Source organism: Cydia fagiglandana, chromosome 15 (assembly GCF_963556715.1).
Source record: "Cydia fagiglandana chromosome 15, ilCydFagi1.1, whole genome shotgun sequence".
NCBI classification, from domain to species: domain Eukaryota; kingdom Metazoa; phylum Arthropoda; class Insecta; order Lepidoptera; family Tortricidae; genus Cydia; species Cydia fagiglandana.
Window position 1 is genome coordinate 1,905,661 of NC_085946.1, and position 12,614 is coordinate 1,918,274.

Here is a 12,614-nt window from a genome sequence, read left to right on the forward strand (position 1 = left end):
GATTAGGTGGAAAACGTTGACATCCACTCGACCAAAATGTATGAAACAGCCAAAATTTTTTTTGTGATTTCGGAGTTGGTACAAAGAGTTGTTCAGCCTACATAATCACCTCGCACAATATGGCTAGTTGTTCATAAAACGCCCGGTATATACACCGTGAAATTTTAGTGGTTGTTTTCCCGCGGCAGGGCGATTTGCTATCGGTAGTACTTTCGAATTATGATAGACAAACTTATAAATAAACTGTTTTCCAAAAAAAAAAATTACAAAAAAATAACCTAAACTCGAACAAGCGAAAAACAATAGTAACACACTAAAACTGCAAGTCGACGACAGTTCCCGATATTGTAAACAGATAAACAAATAAACAAGCACATGTTACTTTTTTAAACTGTGTAACAGGCTAGAGTGTTTTACTGTTTGACAACTGAAATTAAAATTTACTTAGACTGTTCCTTCACGATTAACAGTTGAAATAAAACCTTTTTATTAGTTTGATGATTGCCATTACGTTGTGTCAACTTTGGTAAACTAATGTGATAACAGATCCTGTCAATGTCATCACTGCTATTTCTAATAAAATGGATCGACATTACGAATATTCTAATTTAGAGTACGTCGCGATGGTGCAGCTGTACGCTAGGGCTAACTACGACTCCCACGCCGCCCGGCGACTTTACGCGGAACCGGACCATTTACAGTCGCAGTGCGTCTTCGGGGGATTTTAAACCCCCAAGTTCCATACGGACGAACAATTGTCGCCGCAACACAGCGGCTGCTTAACCACGGGCAGTTTCAAACGCCAGCACATGCACAGGGCAGAGGTGATTGTGTATTGAACGTGGCGGATTGCAGTTCGAACAATTATTGCGGTATCGGGAAGTTTAAGTGTTTGTTTAAGTTTTTGATCATTAAAAGCCTGATCTTAACTTGTTATGTTTACTTTTAAGGATCTGCAAACTAACTGCACGTAAAATGTGTGAAGGAAAAATAAATGGAACTACTTTTTAGGTTATTTTCTTTCATTCACTCAAAAGAATTAGGTAGGTACTACTGCAGTGCTACTACTGGTGTTAGGTCACTTTCGAGTTTCGTTCGACATATTTATAAATCTTGCATTTCTTAACATTATTAAAAAAAAAGATTACACATCGACTGTATATCGATAGCAGAATCATTTCGTTGCGGGAAAACAACCACTAAAATTTCACGGTGTATATTTCGGTGATATCGAAAACGGCTCTAACGATTTTGATGAAATTTGCTATAAGGGGTTCCATCTAGCTAGGTCTTATCTCCAGAGATAAGGCCCCAGCACGTTTTCGTCATGGATGTCGTTTGGGGGCGCCGACGCAGATTTATAGGTTTTGAGGGCGCAGATTTCGAAAATGATCATTTTGAAATCCAACATGGCGGCCATGCACTATGTCATAAAAATCGTCATGGATGTCGTTTTTCAGGTTTTGGGGGGCGCAGATTTCGAAAATGATGATATTTTTGAAATCCAACATGGCGGCCATGCACTATGTCATAAAAATCGTCATGGATGTCGTTTTTTAGGTTTTGGGGGGCGCAGATTTCGAAAATGGTGATATTTTTGAAATCCAACATGGCGGCCATGCACTATGTCATAAAAATCGTCATGGATGTCGTTTTTTAGGTTTTGGGGGGCGCAGATTTCGAAAATGGTGATATTTTTGAAATCCAACATGGCGGCCATGCACTATGTCATAAAAATCGTCATGGATGTCGTTTTTTAGGTTTTGGGGGGCGCAGATTTCGAAAATGATGATATTTTTGAAATCCAACATGGCGGCCATGCACTATTTCATAAAAATCGTCATGGATGTCGTTTTTTAGGTTTTGGGGGGCGCAGATTTCGAAAATGGTGATATTTTTGAAATCCAACATGGCGGCCATGCACTATGTCATAAAAATCGTCATGGATGTCGTTTTTTAGGTTTTGGGGGGCGCAGATTTCGAAAATGATGATATTTTTGAAATCCAACATGGCGGCCATGCACTATGTCATAAAAATCGTCATGGATGTCGTTTTTTAGGTTTTGGGGGGCGCAGATTTCGAAAATGGTGATATTTTTGAAATCCAACATGGCGGCCATGCACTATGTCATAAAAATCGTCATGGATGTCGTTTTTTAGGTTTTGGGGTGCGCAGATTTCGAAAATGATGATATTTTTGAAATCCAACATGGCGGCCATGCACTATGTCATAAAAGGCGTCATGGGTGTCGTTTTATAGGTTTTAGGGGGCGCAGATTTCGAAAATGATGACTATTTTGAAATCCAACATGGCGGCCATGCAGTAAGTCATAAAAGTAGTTTGTTCTACAAGTAAAGCAATCCCTTACTGCCCAGCCTCTAAAGGATCACTCTCGTTAGATCGGGTCGTGTCCGGGCCGGAGCTTCCAGCGCTTACTTTCCTATTACCTACGTGACAGGTGATCACGTGATGCTTTCCATAGATAGAAATGATGCGCCGTTAGTTCCGGCCCGGACACGGCCCGGTCTAACGTGAGTCATCCTTAATAAAGTAGTAATTGTAAAATTAAATAAAAACATTTCTTTTAATTTTTTTATTTACAATTCAAGTGTGAGTTACAACATTGTATAGCCTTCTAATTATAACTATGATAGAAAACGGGATATTTATCATGTTTATTTATATTATTGATTTCCCGATATTTTGGCAGTGGCACAACTACATGTGCCATCGTCAATGGCATAACCATAACCAGGGGGGTGTCACTACGCAGTTTAGGTACATTTGGCCGGCGGGCCGCCCGGGGCTGCAGGCGTATGGCAGTGGGCTGTCGCTCGACCGCACGATCGTCGTGTCACGTGGCGCTCGCGCAAAGAAGATTCACGGTTCGTGCGCGGTTATAAATTTCAATTTTGTTGCAGGCGGTGAGTATAGGTATAATTTTATACCTAAATCTGACTTTTGTGAAGGAGTGAATTTTCTGTACGGTAGTACTATTAGTTATTCTGTGGCATAACTTCAGAATGACTGTAACTTTCATTAAACGGATCATTGGATGCCATACACTCAGTAGATGAAACCCGTTTGAAATTCTTGTGTTTATGTATTTTATTGTGTTCTGTAACTAATAGTTGAAGACATAACCTTGAAGTCATATACTGGCCTACTAATTATTCAAGATCAATAGATTTAGCTCCCTTAGGTATTCGCCTAAGTACAATCTCTGGCAAAATAGAGTTTTTATAAAAGTGAACTAATTTCTGGATCATATTTTCTATGAACTGATCATTTTTGTAGACTTCAATGACACTTATTGGTGTAGATGGATTCACATAACAAATGAAATAACATTTTTTCATATTTGTTATTCGTAGTTGTCCCTGTACCTGAAAGAAATATAATATCACGAAAAAAGAAAATCTCTAATGTTATAGGAAGAAAGATGACAATATGGATTCTAATGGTTATAATTTACTTAGGTACCTGATAGTAATAATGGTGTTTTTCGTTCAGGGACAAAATTCCATTTTTTTGGACCACAGGAAAATTTTTGTTTTCCTTTGACGCACTGAGGATGTCCTGATGTTTCCTGGCTAATGAAGGAAAACATTTTATTTCCAAGATCGCCTCTTCATTAACCAGGATACCTAAAAAAATCTAGAGTTAGTGACACATTGACTATTCGGCAACCAAAACAATATTAATTACATATATTACTGTTTTGTTATGTATTGTCACTGCTTATTAACCTACCATCAGGACTAGCGCCCAGAAACCCAAATTCGGCATCAATGTATAGTCCAGCTTGACGAACCGTCTTTTTGTAATTTTCTATAAAGTACGTTCTCGCCACCGATTCGTTCTGTTGTCCATAAAGCATGTCTTTTGTGTAAATATTGCTTTTGTAAAGCACTTGTTTGACATGGTTGTGAGACGGCGTAGTTTTTCTTCGCTTACATATCTAAAAAACAAAACAAATATGACATAATCTTCTAGGACAGCGGTCGGCAACAAGCGGCCCGCGGGCCACATGCGGCCCGCGAACCTCTCACTTGCGGCCCGCGAGCCTCCCTGGCTATTTTATATGTAATATTGACAAACGACAATGTCTGATACAGTCATAAATATTAACAAAGTGCGGCCCGCGTCCGCTTCGTTAACTGCTATGTGGCCGCCGACCGCTGTTCTAGGAGATCATCATCATCAAGTACCTTCATAAGAAATGACAAAGGCACTAACCACTCCAAATTGACTTGCTGTCAACCTGTCACTCCTATACATATTGTACAGATCATTTTCATGTTGACCAATAGTGCTTTCTTCTATGGCCTTGATTTCATCAGCAGTTTTGTTGAATTCAGGCAACTTATCAGCACATATTTTCTTTAGGTCATCAAGATTTACTGGGTCTGCTGTGTCTTGAGCTTCAGGACCATAATTTTTATCGGGCTGAGGTGGCTTAGCATGAAAAAGTCGTCTGCGTTTGTAGAGTTTCCTCCGCGCTTCAGTCCTCTGTCTCTGGCCAATATATTTTCTAAAAGTTTTGCCTGGGGAACTGTTAGTACATTTTCGCCACGCAGACTTATGCCAAGTTTGGCCAGTTACTTGTGAGAGCCCTGTAAAAATATACATAAATATTTGAAATTGAGGCTCTGCATGTGTAGTCTTGTGACTACACATGCAGAGCCTCAATTTCACACTATTATTATTTACAACACTATAATTATTTTCCATCTTTAGGAATTGTGCAATACTTTTAGTAATAACTACTTACCTGCAACCGTCACTCTACGCTGATAAGATCCACCTGTATGAAGATTAAGCCGCTTGCCGCAGTTGAATTTACTTAATTTACTTATAATGCTCATAAAGTTTTCAACATGATTGGTTGTATCATTTGACAACCGATTTGTTTTAGTGATTACAAATTCATTTGCAGCACAAATAACTGCCCAAACGGCAGGGGCCTTTTCCTTCATACTCTTCACATAATTTACATCTTGCTCGCCAGTTGCAATGTATTTACAAAAATAATCTTGGCATTTTTCATGTTCCCCAAACACATGTGAAGGGCCATACTGCAGGTCATTTCTCATCGCCAACCTATTTCCGGCGTGATGCAAGATAATTTTCCTCGAAATTGTAGTTAGTTTTGATAACCTGGCTTTCAACATTTTGCGACCATACAATGGTAATTTGGTATCAGGCAGTATCTGAAATAATATTAGTAGGGATTATGTATTTATAATAATAAAACCCTGTCTTTGCCGCCGTCTTCATATGTACTAATGCAAAAAGCAGTTATTCTGAACACATGCCGAATAGTTAGGAAATTTCTTCACAATGATCTACAGCTCCAGAATCAACGTGCATCTGTTACACAAACTCTACCCGGATCAAACCAAACCCAAAACAATCAACACCTTGAAGATTAATATGAGATGCACTTGGCTTTGGCCCGTGCATCCCATTACACCAGTATTTTTATGAAATGCTGAGAAAATAAAAGAAAGATAGAAATAATAATAATAATAATTCAGCCTATACATATATGTACGTTCCACGCTGGGCACAGGCCTCCTCTCATGCGCGAAAGGGTTTGGGCTATAGTCCCCACGATAGCCCAATGCGGATTGGGGACTTCACATACACCTTTTGAATTTCGATTATATGACAGTGTTGGGCAAAAAGTAATTGAATTACTAACTAACAATTGCAATTACAAAATGTAATTCCAACAAATAATTTCCATTACATGTGGAAAGTAATTAAAATTTTAATTACTAATTACAATTGCAAAATGTATTTAGTAATTAAATTATTAATTACATTTTGTAATTGAAATTTGTAATTTAATTACTTTTTTGAATTACAATTACTTTTATAGAATGCAAGTTTTTGATCATCTTTATTTCCAAAATCAGATGAACATTTTGAATGGTTTTAAATTTGACTAAGCAATATTGTCAATGTTAACTTTGGTTGATTTGGTTGGACTGTAGCAAAGGGAGGGCTGGGAGTTAGAATTTTTTTCTGATTAAGTGGTGTCATTATGATACTATTTTTAAATGATTGTAATGTGTAGATCACGTCAAAATAAGCATCTTTTACTGGAAAAACTTTTCTCTAAAATAAAAAATGGCTGAGTTAGATCCCTCCAAAGATTGATGTTTTTAAAGGGAGCTGGGACTTAGAAAATTTTCATCGCGAGTGGTGTCATTATGACATATATTTTAAATGATTGTAACGTATAGAACACGTTAAAATAGGCTACTTTTACTTGAAAAACTTTTTTCTAAAATTGAAAATAGCGGACTGTATCAAAGGGGGGCCGTTTCTGGGACTTAGAATTTTTTTTAAGAAAATGAAAAAAACAGGGGTTTTAAAACAGTTCTTAATGAAGTTTTAGAAAAAAGTTTTTCAAGTAAAAGTAGCTTATTTTGACGTGTTCTATAACAATCATTTAAAATATATGTCATAATGACACCACTCTCGATGAAAATTTTCTAAGTCCCAGCTCGCTTTAAAAACATCAATCTTTGGAGGCGTCTAACTCAGCCATTTTTTATTTTAGAGAAAAGTTTTTTCAGTATAAGATGCTTATTTTGACGTGATCTACACATTACAATCATTTAAAAATAGTGTCATAATGACACCACTGTCAAAAAAATTCTAAGTCCCAGCCCCCCCTTTGCTACAGTCCAACCCGAAAGACACCTTAGGTCGGCGCTTACGTCATTATTAGCGGCGCCCCAATACTAATGCGGTGCTACGCGACGTAAGCGCTAACCGCCATATTCAACGTGGTTTGTCACATAGTACCCTGTAAAGGTATGATTCCAGGGATAAAAATATGTTATAACGTTATCCACCGTATAATGGAATTTATGGAATTCATAAGTTTTTCTTTATAATTACTCCAAGTAAATTTGTTCATATTTGCATATTATTAAAAAGGTAAATGAAAAGTAATTGAGTAATTTAATTACTAATTAATGTAATTACAATTGCAAATTACACAGATAATTTAATTACATGTAATTAAATTTTATGTAATTCAATTACATGTAATTAAATTAGTAATTAAATTACACGAGTAATTAATTACGCCCAACACTGTTATATGATATAATATATTATTTAGGAATTATCATTGATAATATAAGAAAAATACCTTATATAGTTTACTTGTATAATTTTTTATAACATGATTTTTGCACTCTGTTTTCCGTATTTTTTGACCATATGACACTTTTTCATTCAATTGAGCGAAAACAGAGGAATCACCATCTCCAATAAATGAAAGATATTGTACACCATGCATTTCTTCTGACTTTTGAAAGCCTTCCACCAATATTTCTGCCTCCATACCAGTTGATGATCCCTGGTAATTTTTGAAACATTTGTGTGGCGGCACATCCTTATTGTCTTTCTCGTATAAATGACAATGATAACAATACTTGTTTTTTATGCCAATATACAAGCACTTCTTTGTGTTTTTCCCAATGATGCAAGCCTGAAAACACTGAATTTAAAAAACCGGCCAAATGCGAATCGGGCTCGCGCACGAAAGGTTCCGTACCATTACGCAAAAAACTGCAAAAAGAATCACGTTTGTTGTATGGGATGATAGTCAGCAAACGAGCAGGCGAGCCGCCTAATGGGAAGCGATCATCGTCGCCCATGGATATAGCGGCAACAGAAATACATCATTTGTGAAAATTCCTATCACGGTTCATGAGTTACAGCCAGGCGACAGACAGACGGACAGCGGAGTCTTAGTAATAGGGCCCCTTTGGGTACGGAACCCTAAAAATCAATAATAATAAAAATAACAAGACGGTAAGCCAGCGGCACCCTAGGTTAGGTTTTTCATAATGTGTTTATATATTTTTTATTGTTTTGTAAGTGTTTTTATATTTTACTTTTATATTCATATTATAAAAACCCTAGCCTAAGAAGAATGATGAATAAATAAATAAAAATAGTCCCTTACCATACCAGATGCTGAGTTATAGTTATGACCGTAGCTCCTCTTGGCCCACCCACCATCCACTTCAACTTCTATGTATGGAATGCCATTGTCAGTAATTTGACCTTTTTCAATAGCTATAGCTCTCTCTTGTTGTCCTACATTCTTTATTTCTTCTGTCAATTGATCTTTCCATGTATCTCCCAGTGATTTTTCTATCTTTCTAAATTTTGAAGGACCCATTGTGGGGATATCCATTACGTTAGTCAAATGAGACGCTTGTGTATAATAACCTGCACCCGTTACTGTTCCCCACACAAAGCCTGTGTTTAGTTTTTCATGATCACTATTCTCATTGCTCTCTCGAAATTCTTTATCACACATGCTGCATTTAAAAATGAATATACTGTTGAAGCCGTTCCGCAGCTCTCTGACAAACTCAATGGTACTATTTGCGCAAGTTTTTGTGTGCTTTCCCAGAGCAAATGCCCAGTGAAGGATGTGTTGGATGTCAACAATTCTGTTCCCAGTCAGACCAATCAAGTTATTATCAACACTTTTCTCAATAGTCAATTCATGGCATGCCAAAGTTGGATCAGTTACTGGCCAGTTTATTTCCAAAGCCTTAGTTTCAGGCTTCAGAGGCAAAGCTTTACTATTATTACTAGTTGATGGCTGATGAGATTTTGCATCAAAAGTAGCCTCTACATGTACGACTGGCACTTGCCTACTATAAGTTTTGACAATATTTTGTCTGGAAAAAAAAAGAAGTTGATGATTATTAATCACATCTGAATCTAGGTGTGTACCTAGGGAACAGGAAGCTAAAGTGCAATTAGAAATTAAAACTTACCCTGCACTTTCAGCTGCTTCATTTTGAGGTATTTCTATTTTTCTCTTTTTACGCCATACGTCTACACGACTGGCAAAAGAAAAGTATTTTCTTATATACAAGAATACTATGGGAGAAGTGACAATTATTTTCTCAAAGTACAATGAAGGAGTGAAACTGTAACTTACGACACATCACCGTCATGATTGCGCTTTAATGCTCCGCGAACTCTGTTTCTGGATTTACGCGGCCCAGAATACCGATGATTTTTATAATTCGATTTAGACGTTATCATTTTACTAACGAATAAAATTCACAAGGACACATTACAAACGTTTTGATGTATATCAAATACCTGTCAAGTGTCAGTGTCAACAAAAAATGCACTAACCTCCTGAGTCCCGCTTGTCATTATTGCAGTTTTGTATTTGGAACCTTCTTGTATTCCATTTTAATTCAAAATTCGATTTGGATTAAATCCTTTGTAAGGGCCTCAGGGACTCAAAAGCAACTCAGAAGGCTAAACATGACGGCACTGTAATCTCGTCTCGTGGCTCGCGCGAGAATGTAAAGCATGGATTGGCAACGTCACAACGTATATGTACACGACATTTGTGACACACACATACGTAAATTTGATGAAAATTTAACTATGATTTTTGCATGATTTCTGTATGAAACATTGTTTTCCTGTTAATTTCGCGCAAACGAATATGTGAAAGAAGATAAGTGCGGAAATATTTATGTACTAATAGTGTGTAGTTACTTAATGAACTTTGATTGACTTTTGTATGAAAAGCGAACCACCTTAAGGGTCACTAGCCAAAATCGGGAACCGTTGAATATTTCCATCTTATTACTTTTATCACTGTTGTTGTTGTTGTTGTTGTTTTATCACTGCAACATTGTCATATGAATAAAGAGAGCCTTTAAAAGCTGGTATGGTGAATCATTTTTTATTTCATAGTGACAGTTCAATTTTAATTTTCGATTCAATCAATTTTAAGTGTATACTTCAAATTTTATAAGTATGACATTTAAATTGGCTTTATGAATAAATGAGTATGAGTATGATAATCACAAATAACATATATTATGTAGTTTAAGAGCTTGAGTTGAAATTGGTGCTTCAAAAACCCAAGGTCAAAGACACCCCACAAATCTAAAAGTAGGTCAGGTTTTGCCACCACATAAGCTTGCCAAACAACGATTCCCCTAAAATTGTCATTGCATGTCGTAATCCCATTCCAAATTTAATTTGACGTTGGATATGGGACCCAGTTTTCAACATTCATTCTGACAACAAGTTTTATTTTCCCATTCTGAGTGGTCAGATACTGAAACAGTGGGAACTGATCTTAATACAACCATTATGAAACTACACAACGGGACTTAATCGCGTATTTAAGTTTTAAGATTTACCTCCGACGTTTCGAGGACGGCGTTGTCCCCGTGGTCTCGGAGAAGACTGGCTTAAGTTGACATCAACATCTTCTAGCCGCGCGAGTTTTTCGAACTACCCGCACTTGGTCTTGTTTATCAGTTTGAACGTTTTGCGCACTAGGGATGTCACTCTGTCGACGCACAACACTAACGATATTAAATCAGTGTTAATACAACCATTTTGTTACTAATTAATATTAGTTCGTTTTGTAGCTGAACCCTAACAGGCCAATTCGTACGTACGCTGACATCAGAATATAATATCATCAGTATTTTAATCAATATTTATTTTTTGACATAAAATTTTATCCTCATTTTGATTTTATTTTCTAGCCAGAATCATTACTACTTTTGAACCAAAGATAATTCTTTTTTTTTCTCAAGTTTCGTCTCAAATTAAGGGTTAGACCCAAGTGAATGTACTTGACGTAATAAAACACATTATAAATTAATTAAACCGGTTTCTTAGCGAAATCTTTTATGCTCGTTTAATAATAGCTTTAAGAATCTATTCTATGCATCCCAAGAGAAAGGTTTAGCAATCTAACCTGTCAGGGACAAAAGAAAACGTTATTTAATGGAGATTTATAATGGACTATTCGAATAGTTTAAGTTTCGAAATAGCTCTCATAAGTTAATCTTGAGGCAAACACTTTATTACTTGGATTTATATTTTACAAGATAACTGTGTAAAAATCGGTTCATCTGGGTGATTTAGGTATTTGTAAAATGTTACTATGGTGTTACATTTTTTTTTATTGTGTTAGATTACTCTCTAAGAAAGTCCTAATAATCATATTTGATAGCAAGTTTGCTTAGAGTTGTACCGGCATGGTCAAAGTTGATCGAATTTACAATAAATAAATACCTAGACATACGTTTCTTGTTTCCAATTTTGATCAAAAACCGCAATAGTTGTTTGTTTTACAGGGAAGCAAAGGTTGTTGTAATCCCCTCATTCTAATATTGATACCCAAATAAGCGAAATACTCCAAAATTGAACCACGAGCATAGCAAGTGGTTTGAAAACTGGAGTCTTGAGCACTGCGAGGGTTTCAAGGTTTTCTCCAGAGTGAAAAAAATTCACCACACCACCGCGAGGAAAGTATTGACTGAATTAAACATTACAAATGAAATTCAAATGAATATCACTAAATAAATTTATCATTCAAATCCATCACTTGTCAATTCTACCAGCCAAAATGAGGAAACAACTCAAAATTTGCATTACTTTGCCACACATGTTGACCACATGCAACTTTCTCATCTGTTTTTGTAGCGTAAAGAGAGCCTTTACGAGCTGGTGTTGTAAAAAAAAATATTTTATGCTTTTCATATGTCGAGACACTTCCCGTATTTACTTATGTGTACATTTCCTTGACAACCGCGAGATATTGGTAGCGATAGAAGGGATACAGGTAGCCTTTGTAACATTAGCAGGGTTGTTTAACCCCAACGAGGGGTTCGGAAACTCAAACGGTTACATCTCAAAATCATATACAGACGACATTGAAGTGTTATATTATTGGACGTGGCAAAAAATAAGTTTAGTACTTGGTACAAATTTAAATTTTGTATTAGTTGTAAATTAAAAATTTAAACGTGGTTAGAACATTTGACTTTTAGATAACCCTCTACTTATTAATCAATTCGTTTCTAACGAGTCCAAAATCGCGTCCCCATAATGTGGTTGAAACTAAAATTGGTATCGGTAGTTGGTAATGAATCTGATCAGAGAAAGTCCGCCAAGGTCTACCCGTTCCAACTTCAACTTCTTTCTTAGACACTCTCCTTGTTAGTCTTCTTTCACTCATGCTTTCCACGTGTCCAAACCATTACAACATACCTTTTTAAATTTTTGTCACTACATCTGCATTCAGTCCACACTTTTCCCTTATCACACTGTTCCTAATTCTATCTTGCAATACGGTTCATCATCATCATCATCTCAGCCATTAGACGTCCACTGCTGAACATAGGCCTCCCCCTTGCAATACGGTTACTGTTGTAATACGTAGTAAAACAGTTTTTTCCGGATCAATCACTTTTATTGTAGGGTTTACATCGTTCTTTCACTTTTATTGTTCAGTTTACTTCGTTCTTTCACTAATGCTTTCAAGACCGTCTCCGATTGTAAATATTTCGTAACTCCAGAGCTCATACTTCGCAACATCCTATAACCGCCTCAGGCAAAACACAATATATTTGCAAAAACATAACCCCACTTGATGGATGCTTTCCTGTATGTGAAACGTAATACTTGTTGTCAGTTTTGTACCGCCATCAGATATATCGGAGCGGCCAAGTTGAACAAAAATATCTGAACATGCACTTTAACGGATAATTATTGAGGCTTTGTTCAGGTT

At 36.5% G+C, this 12,614-nt stretch overlaps 1 protein-coding gene across 1 annotated transcript; it reads right to left on the reverse strand.

The window, feature by feature from the left end:
- Nucleotides 1–3,472: 3,472 nt before the first annotated feature.
- LOC134671192 (uncharacterized) lies at nt 3,473–9,566 on the reverse strand. The gene is made up of 7 exons (XM_063528978.1): nt 8,994–9,566; nt 8,827–8,895; nt 7,998–8,727; nt 4,776–5,214; nt 4,241–4,617; nt 3,755–3,962; nt 3,473–3,648 (listed from the first exon to the last, which is right to left on the reverse strand). Exons 1-7 carry the CDS (start codon nt 9,098–9,100, stop codon nt 3,473–3,475), a joined length of 2,106 nt encoding a protein of 701 aa, XP_063385048.1. The 5' UTR covers nt 9,101–9,566.
- Nucleotides 9,567–12,614: the final 3,048 nt, after the last annotated feature.

Bases quoted from the DNA above. Each gene is read 5' to 3' on its own strand.
- LOC134671192 (XM_063528978.1), bottom strand. From the start codon at position 9,100: ATGATAACGTCTAAATCGAATTATAAAAATCATCGGTATTCTGGGCCG. The intron at 3,963-4,240 runs GTTAGTGCCTTT...TTTGTTTTTTAG, and splicing joins CAGCAAGTCAATTTGGAGTG to ATATGTAAGCGAAGAAAAAC. The intron at 3,649-3,754 runs GTAGGTTAATAA...AGATTTTTTTAG, and splicing joins TCTGGGCGCTAGTCCTGATG to GTATCCTGGTTAATGAAGAG.